Source organism: Carassius gibelio, chromosome A18 (assembly GCF_023724105.1).
Source record: "Carassius gibelio isolate Cgi1373 ecotype wild population from Czech Republic chromosome A18, carGib1.2-hapl.c, whole genome shotgun sequence".
Taxonomy (NCBI): domain Eukaryota; kingdom Metazoa; phylum Chordata; class Actinopteri; order Cypriniformes; family Cyprinidae; genus Carassius; species Carassius gibelio.
Window position 1 is genome coordinate 3,830,930 of NC_068388.1, and position 20,519 is coordinate 3,851,448.

Here is a 20,519-nt window from a genome sequence, read left to right on the forward strand (position 1 = left end):
CGGTAACACATTGATCACTGGGGATGGGAAAGTCCCTAGGCAGATATGTTTGCTTGTCGGTGATGTATCTGCTAAGATCATCTCTCTCTTTCTTTCATTTCTCTTGTTAAAATGTTAGGCCCATGCCACATCTGCTGGAAACGCCACTGACACTGAAGATGAATAAACCTGCATGCAAAACAACCTGCAGCAAAAGTATAACAGGACATACAGGTTTGTCCAGATCAGCTGCCCTACAACACATCCAAACGCTTTCCTTTGTCCTCCATACTAGTTTTTTTAATCTATCTATCTATCTATCTATCTATCTATCTATCTATCTATCTATCTATCTATTTATATAAAGATATCAATATCGATATATCGATATGTTAAGTTATTTTATTATTATATTTATAAGTCCTTTCCAATACAATTTTATGATAACTCTCTCTCTCTGTGTGTGTGTGTGGGTGTGGGTGTTAAATATATCGATTTAAATATTTAATAACTTATTTTGTATATTGTGCTAATGACACACACATACAGACACACACAAACATTTGTTTTGCAAATTGTCAAAAAAAATAAACACTTCTGTAAATGGGTGTTTTTATGTTAATACATTTTTTTTATTATTAATGTAATGTTTTATTGCCAAAGCATCACAAAAGCTATGCATGCATATACATTATATACCAATTATAATAAATAAATGACACAAAATAAAAATAAAAATAGCTACTACATCTCGACAAATAGGCCTACATCGTATTTTTTAACTAAACAAATGAAAAAGACAGCACAGATTTACCGTCTTAAGAGCTTTGTTGTTCACTGAAGATGAAATAGCTTGGTATATTGCTCCATATATAGTAGTCTTGTATTTACCTTTTGTTACCTGTTCAGGAGCAGTGACGTCAAACAGAGGGCGTGGTCTCCTCAACCTGTGCGCGCACTGATGTGTGAGGGACTCTTGCAGGCGCTGAATCACAGAGAAGGAAATGAGAACCGGAGAAGAGACGTAGACTTTTCCCACCTGGTTTGAAACCGGGAAAGCGTGTGTCGATGATCTTTACAGCGGTTTTCAACTTGTGTGAACTACACGGAGCCTGAAGCACTTGAAGATGATGCTCAACTTTTTCCCCGTGCGGAAATTTAAGCGCAACGGCAGATACATTGTGTTCGGGGCGGTGCTGACGGTGGCGTTACTGGCGGCTTATCTGGAGTTTATGGCCACGAGCGACTGGAGCGGCACTGGTGAGTGACATCTGACGCCCTGACACTTATTGGTGCTCACTGATACATTCGTTATGCTAATGGTTAGTGCTAACAAGTTATGTGATGCTTTAAAATAAGGGTCAATTTATTAACCTTATTTAATAGACCATGCATCACGAATGGAGCATGAACAACATTTATACAGCATTTATTGGACTAGGTCAAGATTCCCAAACTTTCTGTCAGCCGAACATATCTGACAAAATCTTGATCTAAACTTTTACTCTTTTCTGATTTCGGTTAATGGTCACAAACAAAATGTCATCTTTTTTAATGTTTTATTTTGTATTTAACTTTTTTTTTTTTTTACACTTATTTTTAATTTGGCATTTTCATGATTTAATTACTAGATTTTCTTCAACTCACAAATTTTGACAACTTATTAATGTTAACTTTTCTTAATGTCTACTTTTTTAAACCAGTGTTAATTTATACAATTTGAACAATGTGTTAATGTGAAGAATTTAACAGAACCTTTAATTAAATATTTAATGCTGTAAAAGTATTGTTCATTATTAGTTAGTGATACCTGGTGTATTAACTAATATTATTCCATGGACTGTGTGAATACTCGATTATGATTAATCAAGGAAAAACAGAAAACAGACAAAAAAATCAACAGTTTGTCGTGCGTTAAAGGATTTAATGCACTTCGCTGAGGCCACTGTTGGTTCTTGGCCTCCACATCATGCATTTAAAATCCTTTAATGCTTACTTAATGAATTTAAACGAATATTATCAGTATTACATTATTAATTCCATTCCATTGTCCTTTTTTATTTTATTCTAACAGTTTCATTCATTCCATTATCTTAAAAAAAAATACATTTACAGTTAATTAAACCAACTTCTAATAGGATTCCGGTTTTTAATTACATTCCACTCTATCTAATTCTTGTAATATTCCATTGTACTACCAAATGCAATTTAATTTCTAGATGTATCCATTGTTTTATAATTTATTACATTCAGCATACATTCCATTTCTAATTGTGTCCCTATTTTACTCACTACATTCCACATTTTTAACATTTACTTCTAGTCCGTTCTATTAATTAAATTCCACAGATTTGGAGAAATGTAGTGCCTCAATACATCCTCTGCAGTGAATGGGTGCCATCAGAATGAGAGTACAAACAGCTGATTAAAACATCACCATAATCCACACCAGTCCATGAGTTAATGTCTTGTGAAGAGCAGAAGTGTTTGAAAGAAACAAATCCCTTTTCTACCATAACATGCAGCTTTTTGCTTTTCAAGACATTAACTGATGGACTGGAGTGGTGTGGATTCCTTGTGGATTATTGTGATGTTTTTATCAGTTGTTTGGACTGTTCTGACGGCACCCATTCACTACAGAGGATCCATTATTGAGTAGCAGATGTAATGCTAAATTTGTCCAAATTTGTTTTGATGAAGAAACAAACAAATCTTGGATGGACTGAGGGTTTTGTGTGAACTGTTCCTTTAAGAAGTGTTTTTCATGGTGAAGTGCTTCCATTATTATTACACACAATGTGATACAATATACAATACAACATGCAAACACTACAGAACATTGACTTAAGTGCAATGACAGAATACACTGCGTTGATGTGAACACGGATATGGTCATTTTGCATGCAGACACAAGAACATCAGGCTGGTTGTTTCTGCCCGGCCGGTCTAGCTAGTTTCTTTACACCAGCTCTGAGTCAGGGTCCCAGAGTGACTCACGCCGTCTCCTCTGCTTTTCTTTTTTTTCTGCTGACTCAGGGACCTTGATACATATAGCAATTTTCAGTTATGTTTTCTCATTGGCCCCGTTTTGCAAAGGCTGCACAAAGAGAAGCTTATGTGATTGAGGAAACTTGAGAGATGTCTGGTGAGCTCTGACCTGCAGAAGACTTTTGACAGCTTGTTTGAGGTCAGTATCAGGTCAAAGAAGCAGCACCAATGTCACACCACCTGGACTTGAATAGTAAACTTACACTGCCTTGTGAGTGAAATTCCTTCTGCATTTATAAAGAAATCCAGAAGTGAATGTTTGATCTGCACATGGCATCACTGTGAGTCACTCTTGTGAGTCCGCTGGCCATGAATTCACACGCATGCCATTCCTCTGTGAATCTGCATGTATTTATCAAGCTGATGTTTATGGCTGCACGATAAATCACATGCGATATTTAATGTGCATCTTGTCAGTAAAGCCGGTTTGTAATCAGCGGTAAATCTCCATCACGTGTGTACTTTCACATGGAACAGCATTTACTGCGCAGAGCTGTTGTTCACTGACAAGATGCACAAAATATGATCATTATTATTTAAATGCGCATTAAATATATAAATCAAAATACAAATCTGTAAACACTTGCATATTTTGCAACAGTATAAGTGTGTTTATTCGGATAATGAAAAGTTCTACACACACTTGTGGTCTTCACCACTTGAACACTTAGGCCAAATACAGGAAATACATCATGTAAGCACAGACAAGTGGTCTAGTGCAAATACTACCACAAATATGAGTATTTGGAGCCCCCCCCCTTTCTCCCATACTGCACTGGAGGCGTCATTTCCTGTGCTTATTGTTGCTATAGCATCAACGTGTTAAGTTAAGCACACTTGAACTCCTCTGTACACACAAACACACACATGTATTTTTGCAGGGAGTGTGTTGGCTTCACCTCCCGATGCGCATCTTGACGTTTCCTGTACATTTTTGAAGAGACCTAACGTGCAAATATACTAGAAAGTTCTTGTGTATGTATTGTGTGCATGCATCTTCTGTTTGTCAAATTCTGATATACTTTTTCCCTGTTGAGCAGGATGTCTCCACCACAAAATTGTGAAAAGAAAGGTTTGATTCTGTGAGATCTCAGAGTTGTGAAGAAAAAAAAATTAGCAAATTTTGAGGTGTTTTTATTCTGAGGCAGAAACAGGCTTTTGTTCAATGCTGTTTAAAAACAACAAATCGCTAATTAAACATCACATGTGTTTAGCCATATTTAGGGAACAAAATTGTCCTTAAAAGCTTGGTAAATCTGACAAATATTCTGCTTTGATAAAAAAAAAAATATTTATAAATGAAGAATGCTTTTTGTTTCTTAAAATGCAAAAAGTTTCTTTTTAGACCTGGGGTCAGGGTTAGCTAGCAATCATAACTGACTTTATTAAAAACAATGTGTGTCCTAAGCATGTAGTGTACATGGACAGATGTGTTGCTAATTTAATTTAATTAGGGATGAGATTGCAAGTGTGTTTGGTGTGATTGACAGTGTCTAAGTTAATGCTTTCCTTCCTATTAAAGATTTATGTGAGCATGGAATCAGTTTCAGTCTATCTGGAGAAATCCTAAACCAACAATGGCAACCTAATGTCAGTGTCCTGGATCAAACACACACACACACGTGGTCGGTCAGATGTAATTAATTTATTTACTTGACTAAATATTTCCTCTTCTTCTCTTTCAAGGTGTAACCGTCCACAGTGAAAGCGCTGCTTGGAAAAAAGCTGCTGCTGCTCGACATGTGGTAATAACTCACACTTCCTTTTGTTTCATGTTTCATTAACGGAGACCAGTTATAGTCTTAGAATTACAAACCCGATTCCAAAAAAGTTGGGACACTGTACAAATTGTGAGTAAAAAGGAATGGAATAATTTACAAATCTCATAAACTTATATTTTATTCACAATAAAATATAGATAACATATCAAATGTTGAAAGTGAGACATTTTGAAATGTCATGCCAAATATTGGCTCATTTTGGATTTCATGAGAGCTACACATTCCAAAAAAGTTAGGACAGGCAGCAATAAGAGGCCGGAAAAGTTAAATGTACATTTAAGGAACAGCTGGAGGAACAATTTTCAACTTATTAGGTGAACTGGCAACATGATTGGGTATAAAAAGAGCCTTTCAGAGTGGCAGTGTCTCTAAGAAGTCAAGATGGGCAGAGGATCACCAATTCTCCCAATTCTGTGGTGAAAAATAGTGAAGCAATATCAGAAAGGAGTTTTTCAGAGAAAAATTGCAAAGAGTTTGAAGTTATCATCATTTACAGTGCAAAATATCATCCAAATATTCAGAGAATCTGGAACAATCTCTGTGCGTAAGGGTTCATACTGGATGCCCGTGATCTTTGGGCCCTTAGACAGCATTGCATCACAAACAGGAATGCTACTGTAATGGAAATCACAACATGGGCTCAGGAATACTTCCAGAAAACATTGTCGGTGAACACAATCCACCGTCTCATTCGCCATTGTCGGCTAAAACTCTATAGGTTAAAAAAGAAGCCATATCTAAACATGATTCTCTGGGCCAAGGCTCATTTAAAATGGACTGTGGCAAAGTGGAAAACTGTTCTGTGGTCAGACGAATCCAAATTTGAAGTTATTTTTGGAAAACTGGGATGCCATATCATCCGGATTAAAGAAGACAAGGACAACCCAAGTTGTTATAAGTGCTCAGTTCAGAAGCCTGCATCTCTGATGGTATGGGGTTGCATGAGTGTGTGTGGCATGGGCAGCTTACAACATCATGGCTGCGTAGAAGAAGGATCCGGGTACTGAAATGGCCAGCCTGCAGTCCAGGTCTTTCACCCCTAGAAAACATTTGGTGCATCATAAAGAGAAAGACAAAGAACACCTAAGAGCAACTAGAAGCCTGTATTAGACAAGAATGGGACAACATTCCTATTCCTAAACTTGAGCAACTGGTCTCCTCAGTCCCCAGATGTTTGCAGAAATTTTGTTATAAAAAGAAGAGGGGATGCCACACAGTGGTAAACATGGCCTTGTCCCTACATTTTTGAGATGTGTTGATGCCATTAAATTTAAAATCAACTTATTTTCCCCTTAAAATTATACAGTTTCTCAGTTTAAAAAATTGAAATGTCATATATGTTGTATTCTGAATAACATATTGAAATGTGTCACGTCCACATCATTGCATTCTGTTTTTCTTCACAATGTGTCCCAACTTTTTTGGTTTGTAAAATGATTTTAATTTTTTAAAATCAGTTTTTTTTTTTTTTTTTTAAACAGGACTCTTAGGTAAATAGGTTAAATATATTGTGTCATGAAAAATATTTGTCATGGCTGACATTTTTTTTCTCGTTTATTTCAAAATGAATTGTGAGGATAAAGAAATAATTTGCTGAAAATGTACTCATCCCTAGTCTATCCAAGATGTTTATGAGTTTGTTTCTTTATCGGAACAGATTTGGAGAAATTTAGCATTCCATCACTTGCTTAACAATAGATGCACTGCAGTGAATATGTGCCGTCAGAGGAGTCCAAACAGCTGATAAAAACATCACAATAATCCACAAGTAATCCACACCGCTCCAGTCCAGCAGTTATCCATCATGTGAAGTGAAAAGTTGCATGTTTGTAAGAAACAAATCCATCAATAATTTTTTTTTATTTAAACCGTCAGGATAAATGTGAGTCCCCTATCTGTAATATTGCTTTCTACAGTGAAAGATTGCCTCGTCTGAATCAGGAGAGAAATATGCACAGAAGTGAATACTGTCCAAAACAGTTCTAAACAAATATTTCAGTGGGTTTTAATGTTCGAACAGTTTACTTTTTGCATTACTTGTGGATGTTTTTATCAGCTGTCTGGACTATTTGACGGCACCCATTCACTGTATGGGTTCTGTCTGGTAAACAAGTGATGCAATGCTACATTTCTCCAAATCTGTTCCAATGAAGAAACCAACTCATCTACATCTTGGACAATCAGAAGGTGAGTAAGCTTTTAGAAAATTCTAATTTTTGAGTGAACTGTTCCTTTAAGTACTTTGCATTGTGGGATTTGGTATTCTATGTAACATTCTCTGGTTGTATATTGCCAATTTTGGCAAATGTAGTAGGTCATTCTAGTATTCCATGCATGCAGAAAATGTATATACTGCAAGGATAAAAATATAATGCAAAACAATTTTGTCAAGGTAGTTGCAGAGTTGATTTGAAACACAAACGAAATCCAAAATGCTGCTGGAATGCAGAAGCACGAACAAAAAGGGTATTTTGTGTGTGTGTCACAGGCTCACATCGCTGACGATAATCATGATAAAGACACCTGGACACCAAAAAACACTCAACAGACCTGGAGGGTGGAGGTAATGATATGGCCACAAGGACAGAAACACACATGGATAGTATTATCATAATGGTATACCAGGTTTAATGGTATTGCTATGGCACATAGAATTTGCTTGGTATGTGCACAAAAAACCAATACCATGGTATTTTTGGTACTTTCTTTATTAGTGTAGTAGTGTGTAATATTTCTGTCACTCAGAGTTCTGTATGCATGATCTGTTAATGTGCACACGCTGTAAAGATGATGGTATTAAGCCACATGAGTATGTCGCCCACGGCTCTTTCTGTGTGTCTTCAGCAAGAGTTTTTGTGTCTTGTTAAATTTAGCAGGACTCTGTGTGTGTCTCTGGTGTCCCTGCACTATTTTAAACATGACACATGAGCGCTACATTTATGTTCATTTTGTTTGTTTGCTGGTAATTAAAAGTGCCTCAGAATGACTTCAGCACTATAGAAAACATGACATTACTAACCGTATTTTAATGTGTCTTACCCCACAAGTGCGAAATGTAAACTTGTATCTTTTAATTGTATAGAATATTGGAATATAAAAACGTGTTCATTTCTATCTATTTGTGTGTTGTATGTTTGCCGCAGTATAAAGGAATGGCGAATCTACACGTCTTTGAGGACTGGTGTGGTTCATCTATAGATCAACTACGGAAGAATCTACATTATCCACTATATCCTCACGTAGGTGTTATATCTGTACAGATGACATATCTGCCATATATACACTAAAATTCAAATGTTTGGGGTCAGTAATATTTTCTTTTAATCACATTAATACTTTTATTCAGCAAGTATGCATTAAACTGACCAAAAGTGGTAGTCAGGACATTTACAGTGTATGTATCTAGGTTTTTATAGAATTATTAAGCTGTTTCTAGCATTGGTATAAGAAATGTTTACAAATCGGCATATTAGGATGATTTCTGGAGGATCATATGACTGGAGTAATGACTGCAAAAACAAATTAGCTTAGTAATCACAGGAATAAATTACATTTTGAAATGTATAAAAATAGAAAAACGTTATTTTAATTTGTAATAATATTTCACAATATGACTGTTTTTACTGTATTTTTGCATTTGGGACATTTAAAAAAAAAAAAAAAAATTGAAATGGGTTTAATGTCTTTTAGTCCACGTCTTAGATTTGAGGACATTTCGGAAAAAAATTGACAGAACCTTTTTTTTCTGACGTATATACATGCTTTTTATTTTAATAAATGTAAACAGATTGCCTGAATGCACTGTAAGTCGCTTTGGATAAAAGCGTCTGCTAAATGCATAAATTTAATTTTACATTTAGATACATTTAGTCTAAATACTGTTAGAATAGACCTAGGCTGTATATGGGAATCAGAAAAGTACTAGCAAACAACAGCATTTATCTAAATATTCCTACTATAATAAGATCAAGCATGTTAACAAACTACCTTAGTATTATTCATGTACTGTTATTAATATTTTGAATTAGCTGCTTTTATTTTTATTTTTTTATTTTTAGTCATTTTAGTACTTCAAATTAAGCTTATTTTGTGTCAGTTCATTGACATTTTTTATTTCAGCCTTATTTCAATGAGCAAAAATAACTACACTGTTAACAGCATACATTTCTTGCAGCATTACATTTGTTTGCGTTGTATTTGATATGTTTTTATCTCTGTAGAATCGTACAACTGTGAAGAAGCTTGCTGTGTCGCCCCACTGGACCAATTATGGACTTAGGATATTTGGATACATACATCCTTATACTGATGGTCTGTCTTACTCTCTCTCTCCCTCTCTCACACACACACACACACACACACACACACACGTTCAGACTGTGTGCCATTGTCCCGCTGTTAACCCTCCTCCTCGTTTGGCAGGTGACTTCCTGTTTGCAGTGGCGTCTGATGATAACAGTGAGTTTTGGCTCAGTGATGATGAGAATCCAGACAATCTGAAGCTCCGCGCGTATGTTGGAAAGGTTTGTGAGACGGAGTGTCAACTTTACAATTACTTTCATGCAGATGCGTGAAATGCGTACACTTAATTTTGTGATTCCTCGATTTTTAGACAGGCAGAGAATGGACCGCCCCAGGGGAATATGGGAAATACGCCAGTCAGATATCAGATCTCATTCCGTAAGTGAATGCTCTGTTTGTGTTTCATAATCTGATATTATTAGTATGAGAAAGTTACAAAACCACTTTAGTTGGGACTCATTTTTATTAAAATTATTACAATGCTAATGTAGTACAATATATTATTAAAGTATATCATACTGGATGTGTTTAGAATGGAAGCATAGATGTACATCAGTTTTAGTAATTGTTATATGCATTTGTCTTTTCTTATTGCTTTAGAAAATTAAATCACTTGATTTAAAGGGATAGTTCAGAAAAAAAGAAAGTTCTGTCATCATTTATTCACCCATAAGTTGTGTTAGTTTCTTTCTCCTGTTGAACACAATTAAGATATTCTGAAGAATTTGTGTAACAATTGAGTATAGTATGGAAAAATATACCATGAAAGTCAGTGGCTACTACAAATTCTTCAAAAAAAAATATTTTTTTCATTTTTGTAATTGTATGAACTATCCCTTTAACTGGGAAAACATTACATGACAGTTTTGTTTTATTTTATTTTAATCATTCCTTGTTTATTTATCAATCAAATGACATTATTTTAGTATAATATGTTATAGTTTTTAATATCATATATAAAATAAAAAAATTAATATTTGATTTTTTTTATTAGAATAGTTAATGTATTTCTTTATTTCCCATTTCCTAATTGTATTAGTTAAAATTAGAATTTTTTTTTATTCCGATGTGTCTTGTGTTTGTGATAAAGCATATCAAGACAGCAACTTTACAAGACATTAAAAAGTTATTTTTAAAAGAAAAAAAATATTTTGAATAAAAAAATATATTTAAATTATTAATTTATAAATAGTAAATAGTCAATTTCATGTTATCTTTCAATGTAAAACTTTTGAGTTGCAATAGATGCTTTATTTAAAAAAAGTTTCAAAGATTTAATGGTGTTCATGTCAAAGTGGTAAAATTTCACTTTGTGTGTTTGTGTTTTACAGTCTGCAAAAGAACAATAAATATTTCTTTGAGCTTATCCACAAACAAAACGATAAAGGAACGGACCATGTGGAGGTTGCGGTGAGTGTGTTTACTGAAGGGGTTTGTTGGACACTGTTATGACACTGTCTGTCTTTACTTACAGTGGCAACTCAAGCAGATCTGGAATGGATTTTCAATCATTGATTCCAAGTTCATCTCCCTCTACACCAGTGAGTGAGTGTGTGTGTGTGTTATTTTGGGATGTGGTTGCAGAAATGTCAGGGTAGTGTTAGAAAGCCTGGAATAGCTGCTCCTGTCCGCACACCCGCCCTGAAAGAGAACTAATGACAGGGTAGTCGCCACTGTACAAATTGTGTGTGTGTTGTCATCTTATTGCTTCAGCTGAAGTGTCAATACAGGCCTTTGCCTTCATTTCTGTGTTAATGTTTATTTATGTATTTCTAGTGAGAATCTGGGTTTTTGTGACTTTAGCCTGCTATATAATATGTGTTTGCATTAGTTAGTTAACTAAAACTAAAATTCGTTTTTTTTAATTATTATTAATTTATTATTATTTATTTTATTAAGTATTAAGTATCATTTTCGTTAATTTAAAAACAGCTGAAATTAAATAATTTTAGTATTAAATGAAAAACTTGAAATATTATATAATTTGTAAAAATTTGTAAAAAAAATAATAAAATTTGAAATATTGCCTTGGCAAGTAACTGAAAAAATAAATAAATAAATATATATATATATATATATATGAAAGCTAAATAAAGTATATTTTTAAAAATTATATAAATGACAAAACCGCATTATAAAATTAAATTAATACTAAATTTAAAATGAAAACTGAAGAATCTGAATGTTTGAAAAGTTAATTTTTCATATAATATTTAACATAAAAAAAAAATGTGTTCTCAGAAATGTTACATTTTTATCAAGTCTAAACTTTGAACAGTCTACATACTAATTAGTATGGTATGGTGTGCTTTCCAAACGTCTGTGTGTGTGTGCACAGATGAATCCTCACTGAAGGCAGCAGATGTCAATCACATTCCTCAGACCATTGGCAGTCATGTGACTCCGCTCCAGAGGTCATCTCAGACTCCGCCCCACGGAGCAGACATGCTGAGAGCAGACCCACGTGACTCGTTTCATCAGGGTGAGAAATTCAGACACAAACTCTTATTTATTCAACACCCTTTTCTTAATCTAAAGAAACATAATATGCCAACAATGCAGATATTCTCAGCTATTAGACACTGAACTTAACTCGTTCCAAACCCACATGCAGATGTTTTTCAGTGGAAGTAAAAGTAAAGAATATTTACACAACTCTTTTAATACATTGATGGTTCATGGTGACCATATCTAACAGTCCAACATGGACATTGTATACATAATATAACCGTACACAGAATATATGTATAAAGGTTTGAAAAATGAGAGTGAGGAAATATAGATTTTTTGAATTAAGTGGCTCTGGCAGATGATGAGAGTTCTATTATAATAAATACTAAATCATCTGCACTTCTTGTTATTATTTCCCTGACTTATTATTTTGGGGTCTGGCTAGTTTTGTGATGTATTGACTTTCAGACAAAATCTACAAAAAATCTTAAAGTTGCATGTGCAAGTGTACAAGCACTTCTTAAAACATTGTAATGTATGCAAACAGAACATGAATATAGTGCCACCGTGTGGCATAGTGACTCAAGGGCCTTGTTATCCAACACCATATCCTATGGTCACCCCCTACTCCATGTTCTATATAATATTTGTGTTATTTCTGCTGCAATCATGACATTCAAACTTCTTTTTATTAACAGAAACTAGGAATCTTACTAATAATTACACTACTTTAAATTAACCACTATCCATTTAGTGATTTCACAAATTTTAAGAACTGTATTCATGTGTTCTTCAATAAAAACAATAATACTAATATAAGTAATAATACAAGTCACTTAAAAACAAAGAACCACTGCATAAGATGCTTCAGTTTGTAGAATGAAGACAGTTTAGTATTAATGTATTTAGCTGTGCATGTTGTTGTTATTGTCATATAATAATAATAATAGCAATGAAGTGTAATGTTTTTTGTCTTTGTATGTATTTGTACATGTAGTTCCATTATTGGACAGGGCGCGTTTGCAGGGAGTTTTACCTGACTGTATCTATAACCCCAGCTATAGCATAAAGGGATATCGTTTAATGCGCTACCAGGGCCTGCAGTTTGTAAGTGCTCACACACTGAGATAATATTTTTTTTTTTATTGCATCCCTTTATAAAGCGGAGTGTGTTGTGCCTATGCTTGCATGATCTGGATCACTCTAATCTGATGCAGGTGCACCTGACGTACGTGTATCCTAATGACTACACACGGCTCACACACATGGAGAACGATAACAAATGTTTCTACCGTGTGGATCCGGATTATCTGGAAAGGTAGACAAATACAGGACACTACCGTTCATGTGGCTGGGGCTGGTACCTTTTTCAAAAGTCTCTTATGCTCACCAAGGCTGCATTTATTTGATTAAAAATTTTGTAAAAACAATGGTATTGTGAAATATTAATACAATTAAAATAGCTGTTTTCTATTTGAATGTATTTTGAAATCTCATTTATTCCTGTGATGCAAAGCTGAACTTGCTGAACAGTCTTTAGTCACATGATGTCTATAATATGCTGCTTTATTTGAACATAATTTGATATAAATGTCATATTGGATCAATTTAATGCTTCCTTGCTGAATCAAAGGATTCATTTCTTTATTAAACAAAAAAAAAAACATTTTGACCATATCTTTTTTTTTTTTTTTTTATGTTTTGAAGTTCTCTTTAGGCTTGTTCCGACTGTCAGTCCAAATCCGATTTTATTGTGCATATCCGAATGGAATCTGATCATATTTAGCAAGTCTGAACGACAAAAAAATCACCTGAAATCTGATGTTTAGAAATCTGTTTCAAGCTACATTTATATGTTGTTTGGTTTGAAATCCTATTCAAACAGCATTTCTGGAAATCCGTTTCAGTCTGAACGCTCAGATCAGATTTACCATAGATTTTTTGCCTTCTTACTTACAGCACATAAAATGTAAACGGGTCAGATGTTGTTTGTCAAAAAACATGCATAATGTCTTTGCAGAAACAAGACAGAAAGTCTATGCAACTATTTGGGTTTTCTGCCTCATTAGATGCAATGTAATCCAGCACGACTGCAACATGTTGTCACGATGTAACACAACATCCGTATTGCAATCTGTATTGCTATTATTGTTGTTTTTGGCAAATGCAAACCAACGCAACGTCATTGCTATAGAAACCAATACAGATCTAATCTGAACAGAGATAAACAGTGTGGACGGTCAAACATTTAAATCGGATTCCAATTGGATATGCACAAAAAATTTGAATAAGACCTTTGGTGCACCTTGTGCATTATGATATCAGATCAAATCATCTCTCTTTTTAGATACGGCTTCTCAAACTACATAAAACTGGATTTGCCTGAAAATGAGGAGTTAGTCATCAAATATAAAGGTACAGCAGATTATGAATGCTTTTGTGTTGTATTTAAATTTAAAGACAACATTCACATTCCATTTAACTTCCTTAATGCAACAGAAATATTTTGTTGTAAATAATGAGCAGGGCTTAATTTTGTGAAAATTTGAAAACAAATATTATTATCTTATTAATAATGTATAATGTTACATATTATGAAAGTGTATTATCACAATTGTGTGCTGTAAGATCAGGTAAATTTATTAAAATATGGTCAATTTTGTTGATTGTATTAAAACATGCATCAGCTTGATGGTTCAGAACTTGTTCAGGAAGTGCTTGTTCATTCCACATTTATTGTCTTTGTCTTTCTGTAGGAGACGGCATGCTAGGAAGAGCCATGAATCTGGGCAGTAATGAAGATGAGGGCTTTCAGAATGCTGGAAAGTTTGAGGAGAGGAAGCAAATTAAAGCTATGGAGAGGAACAATGTTCTCCAGGATTATGGAGACGAGTTTGATGATTATACAATGAAGAGACGCCGCAATCTGTTTTCTGTCCAGAAACATGGCAAAATCAGAAAAAAGAGGGAAGGCAGTGACCTAAACAACAGATTTCAACAGATAGACCAAGACAGCCAACCTAAGGAAATCCCAAAACCACCTGGACAACCACAGAACCACCCAGAGGAACCACAACAGCAACCAAGAAAGAAGAAGAAAAGGAGACCTCCTGAACAAAACCAACAGGACCAACACTACCTCCAAAACCCACCTTCAGAGGTAAAGAACTATGACCAGGGAAAAGAAAAAGACTCACAGCGTTTTCAGAATAACGTCATGGAGAAGATACCTGACCAGCAGAATCCAGGACCAGCTCAGAGAAAACGTTTGAGGTCAAAGGTTAAACAAAAAGTGGACCATTCGCTCAATCCGGATGATAAAATTGAGCTCCATCTGCATAAAGCCAAATACAGCAATAGTAGTGATGGAAATCCAAATCTTGTGGCAGTCAGAGACAGAAATATTCCCATGGAGGACATACGAGATGCAAACCAGATGAAGCAAAGATCAGTGACCAACAAAGCCATTTTTGATGAGGTCCAGAAGGAACGTCATGATCTTGTGAATCGGATGGATAATCGGAAAGTCTATCTTGGAGATCATGAGGACAGGGCACCCAAGAACACATTAGATGAGGTTAAAGATGAACGGCCTTCCTTGCATGGGGATGAAGACAAAGGGTTACCGATTAAGAGGCTCAAACACCCAAAACATAAAGCAGATGAAGCCGTGCATGTTTTGAAGGACAACCCTGAAAATGCTGTAGAAGATGACGACAAAATTATCATCAAGCACGAAAATGTAGCTCATGATGAGACCAATGAACATAAGGCATCGGTCATCGCAGCTCCATCTAACAAAGAATATAACCGTCACTGGGGTCATGTGAATGATGATAATCCCATACATCTAGAAGAGGACGGAGACGGAGGAGATGAAGACGATGCTTGGGTGAATCAGGGTTTCTCAGAGGACGAAGACTATGATCTCACAAACAGGGCTGTGTATGACGTGGAAGTCAAGTGGTGTCAGACGTTCCAGGCTAAACCCCTAGATCTGCACGCCTTGCGCTCCGACTGGATCGATCTGAAGTGTAATGTGTCTGGAAGCCTGCTGCTTGAGGAATCAGAAGCATTGCCTGTAGTGGAAGCTTTCATGAAGAAACTAAACAAGAAATATCCAAGGTAGGCCGACTGTTACAATTATAATGAATCTAAAATTCAATCAGTTCTGCAGTGTGCAAAACGAGACTCTGAGTTTTATTTGGAATGCAGTTCTAGCATACTGTGTTATAAACAGCTTATACAGATTACTGCATGTGATTTTATTAAAAAAATGTATGTGAAACCTGCATCAAAAGAGGAACTTCTTAATATGAGTTACTTTGTTCAAAAAGGAAAGAACAGAATAAATTAATACTTTTATTCCGTAAGGATACATTAAACTGATCAAAGCGACAGTCATCTTTTTCTAGACTTTATATTCCTAAAAGAGTTCTGAAAAATAAACATATTATGGTTTCCACAAAAATATTAAGCAGCATAATTGTTCTCATTATGGATTATAATCAGAAATGTTTCTTGAGCAGCAAATCAGCATATTAGAATGATTTCTAAAGATCATGTGACACTGGAGGAACGATGCTGAAAATTCAGCTTTACATCTCAGGAATAAATGACATTTCAAAATGTATTTCAGTAGATGATGGGTATTTAAAATTTTAATAATATTTCATAATATTACTATTTTTCTGTATCAAATAAATTCAGCGGTGGTGAGCATAAGAGACTTCTTTCAAAAACATAAAGAAACTTAGCGACCCAAAATTGTGAATTATGTATGCAATATTTTATTTTTTATATTATTTTATTTTTATTTTATATAATTTTACATTGTATGCGTCATGTGTCTGATCATTTGGCAAAAATATTAGTTAATAGTATTTTCAGTTCATTCACCATAATAATGGAAATTAGAAGTGCATTGTATTTTAGATTAGAGTATGTCACACAATATGCTCTGGTCCTGTGGTTTTGCATAAATACGGAAAATCTGTGCACAGTAAAAATGGTATTTATAGTATAGTAATATGCCATTCTGAACATTTTAATTAATCTCTGACACTAATTGGTGTGTGTGTGTGTGTGTGTGTAGGCAGTTCTCTCTAAAGCGTATTGTGAACATTGAGAAGAAGCCTGATTACAGTCGTGGCAGTAGATATCTTCTGGAACTGGAATTGTTGGAGGCTTCGGGACGCCACCTGCGCCTGGTTCAGTACATCTATGTCAAAAGAACTGAAGTCTGGGGTTCTCACAAAAAACAAAAGGCTCAGGGGGAAGAACCAATGCTTTGCAATCCATATAGCTTCTACTGGAACCCAGCTGCTACTGTCCACTTCATCATCCCAGGTAACTGAACTGAAGCTTTATTCAAGACGCTTTCTGACTAACCCTGGTGAAGGAAGGGACTTGGGCATGTTTCTTTGTGTGCTTCATGAAGTATCTTGTGTCTGTGTTTGTATGTCTGCAGTGAAGAACCAGGCACGTTGGGTGCAGCAGTTTATTTCAGACATGGAGGAGATATACCGCACCACGGGAGATCAGAACTTCAATGTCATCATTACTGACTATGAAAGCACTGATATGAACATAGAACAAGCACTACAAAACTCGTATTTACCCAGGTACATTTACCAGTTTATACATACACGCTTGGTAGAGTTAGATTTCATGGTCATATGGCACATTATGTCATCTCATGCTTCTATAGCTATCATATTTATTTCTTGCTTTCTATTGTGTGTCCTCCGTTTCAGGTATCAATACCTCCGGTTAAGTGGAAACTTTGAGAGATCAGCAGGACTGCAGGCAGGAATAGACCTCATTACTGTAAGTTTAAGACGCAGACGCATGACGTGAATTTCTAAAACTTGTTCGAAACATGCCATGATCTTCAGTGAAAATGAAGGCAGGACTAATGCGAGGTGATGCCACTTAATTGCAGCTTATAAATATCCGTCTCTTTCTCAGGATGATCACAGTATTGTGTTTCTATGTGACCTGCACATCCATTTTCCACCTGGCTTCATCGACACTGTGAGAAAACACTGTGTGGAGAGGCACATGGCCTTTGCTCCGATAGTCATGAGACTGAACTGTGGTGCTACACCTTTGGAACCTGATGGTACAGTCCAACAAACACGAGATAAACTGATAACAACACTGTCATATACAACACAGAATCAGATTACTGTATATCAACACTTTCACTGTTATTCAAAAGATTGGGGTTGTTTTTGAATGAAATCGGAATTTCCAGCATCAGCATGGTCTAGATTTAAGGCCCTTAAATCTTAAACCTTAAGCAGGGCTCTACAAGAAACATTTCTTCTTATTCAAGTGTTGAAAACAGTTGTGCTGTAAATGTGCAGGTTACTGGGAGGTCAATGGCTTTGGACTTCTGGGCATTTATAAGTCAGACCTAGACTCCATCGGGGGCATGAACACTAAAGAATTCACGGACCGCTGGGGAGGAGAGGACTGGGAACTACTGGACCGGTCAGTCATGAGACAACACACTAATATCACACTTAAAGCTGCAGTTGGTAAATTTTGACGCTCTAGCGGTTAATAAACAGAACTGCTTGCGTCTTGCGGAAGAACATCGTAGCCGGAACTACTTCTCTCTGTTTATGTCTATGAAGAATCACAAAGGTACTGGGTTACTCCGCTGAAGCAATCTAAAATAGTCCGAATATAAACACTTATTATAGGTGCACCCTAGTGATTCAGGACAAGCTAAAAACACGGTTTGGAAAATGGATTCATGGTGTACTCGCTTATTATACAAATTTTTCTACATTTTGAACACAAACAAAGCTACGGACCGCAGCTCTGATTGGTTGATTCTTAACAGGAGTGGTGTATTCCTGCGAATGGCAATAGCACCACTGGGAGGAGCCAGAGGAGCTTGATTTTTTTTTCACAGATTATCTGTCTCATATTCTACTGTCAGGACATAATGACAGGTTTAACAAATATATGTAAAAAATATATTTTTACAAAAGTTACCTACTGCAGCTTTAATACAAGTTAATCTTTAAAACATTGATTTTTTTTTTATTAACACAATTACATCTTATTACTAGCTTGATCTCAAAGTCCGTATCATTTTGCATTATGACGTGATTCCTAAGCTCACTGGCAGCATTTAAAGTGATCGATTTTTAGTTAAGTCACCACCAAGGTTCGAATTACCATCATTTATAGTATGAAATGTGCTAAAGATATACATAAACTTGCCTTGTCTAGAATATCAATATTGTCTATTGCCTTTAACGTGAAAATAATTCAGCTTTTTGTGTCTGCCAGAATTGTAATCTCTATAATCAGTAATGCTTTCTGTTTTGTGTGGTCTCAAGGATCCTTCAGGGGGGGCTGGAGGTGGAGCGACTCTACCTGAGGAACTTCTTCCATTACTTTCACTCAAAGCGTGGCATGTGGAACCGCCAGATGCTGCACAATACGTAACAGTGGCTGCTAAGCAACGGTTACTGTGGCACTTTAAACTTCAGGACATTCTGGATGTGAATTTGAGGTGATCATTTAGTGGGGACACACAGAGACTCGGGACAAGGACGCCTGTTATGTTTGGGTTGTAGCGTCCAAACCTCAAATATAGCTATGCAATCAAGAAAGACAAACCTTAAAGGAACTGATGCAACTTATTGATGGCTTCAGCATCACTTTGTTGTCGTCACTTCAGGTCAACAATATGCCTTGAGTCACTACTGTCTGAGTATCCTGTTCTGACGGATTCAATGAGATGTATATACTGAGAAAAAGTGTATTTATTCAGGTAGGTACAGTAGGTGTCTTGGGTGAGGGTTTGACTTTGCAGAATTTCCTCTTAGGAACTGAAAGAATCAGTGGCCAAAACCAAAGAAATGTGCAATATTCACAGAGCGTGTTTGTCTAAGAAAATTAATTCAGGTTACAAATACTGTTGTTTTCAAGTCAATCTCACAAAGCCTGTCAAAAACACATCTGTCATTTATCACCCTCAAAATACTAAAGAAGTTAAGAACTTGTTTTATTATTATTTATTTTTTTGTTTTTTTTTTATTTATAAAAAATGCAATGAATTGAAGATGTGATAGTTAGTAATGTTACTTAAAATCAAGTTGTTTTTTATTTATTTTTCAAAATTTTAGTTGCCAGCTAAATGAAAATGACCTTTAAGTCAATTATGCACGACACTAACAACCTTAAAATAAAATGTTTCTTCAGTGTGTTTTATTTGTTTTATGATCACTATCAGCATCACCTGTTGATGAGCATTAAGTGAATCTATGAATTAGTTTACTGTCTGACTGCAGCATAGAATAATGTACTTCCTTTGGTCGTGTTAGCTTCATCATTCTTCTGTTCTCAGGCTGATCCGTCTGTTGTGCCAGACTCCAGAAATAGCAGCTTGTAAATGTGCATCATTGCTGTAATAAATAACTGGACCAGACCTCGAAGAACATTTCTCAGTACTGCAGTAGGATTCCCAGTACTGCAAATGTCAATGATTTGTTTATAGTGGAAGCAGGTACATTTCTTCTGAACAAAATATAAATGCTTTTCATGCTTGAACTGCTTCGAAGCTGCGTTAAAAGGATCTTTCACCCACCAATGATTTTCTCACCCTCAAGCCATCCTATGTATATAATACTATGTTCTTTTTCCCAGACACATCCTGGTCAGATTTTTTATATTGCCTAAAACATCCAGGTTTTGGCTTTGGTTTTCATTCTTGCTGAAGGTAATGATGGAAAAATAGTTTGACCATAAAGACCAGTATGGTCACCCTAGGTATTTATGACTTTCTAAATGTATAAAGGCCTTCTGAAGCGATGCATCTTTGTTAAAAAAAATAAAAAAAAATCCATATTTAAACTTTATAAACTGTAATCTCAGAAGGCCTTTATTATGTATACTTTAAGTAAGACACTCCATTTAGCATATGTGACCCTG

At 35.4% G+C, this 20,519-nt stretch overlaps 1 protein-coding gene across 1 annotated transcript; it reads left to right on the forward strand.

Annotated features, from left to right (window-relative positions):
• The first annotated feature begins 888 nt into the window (after positions 1-888).
• Positions 889-20,016, forward strand: LOC127934737 (beta-1,4-N-acetylgalactosaminyltransferase 3). The gene is made up of 20 exons (XM_052532308.1): positions 889-1,239; positions 4,714-4,772; positions 7,297-7,371; positions 7,952-8,047; positions 9,029-9,119; positions 9,231-9,331; positions 9,421-9,488; positions 10,442-10,520; positions 10,585-10,651; positions 11,449-11,592; positions 12,559-12,668; positions 12,779-12,879; positions 13,909-13,976; positions 14,318-15,686; positions 16,657-16,910; positions 17,032-17,185; positions 17,318-17,390; positions 17,532-17,685; positions 17,933-18,059; positions 18,923-20,016. Exons 1-20 carry the CDS (start codon positions 1,107-1,109, stop codon positions 19,029-19,031), a joined length of 3,432 nt encoding a protein of 1,143 aa, XP_052388268.1. The 5' UTR covers positions 889-1,106; the 3' UTR covers positions 19,032-20,016.
• Positions 20,017-20,519: the final 503 nt, after the last annotated feature.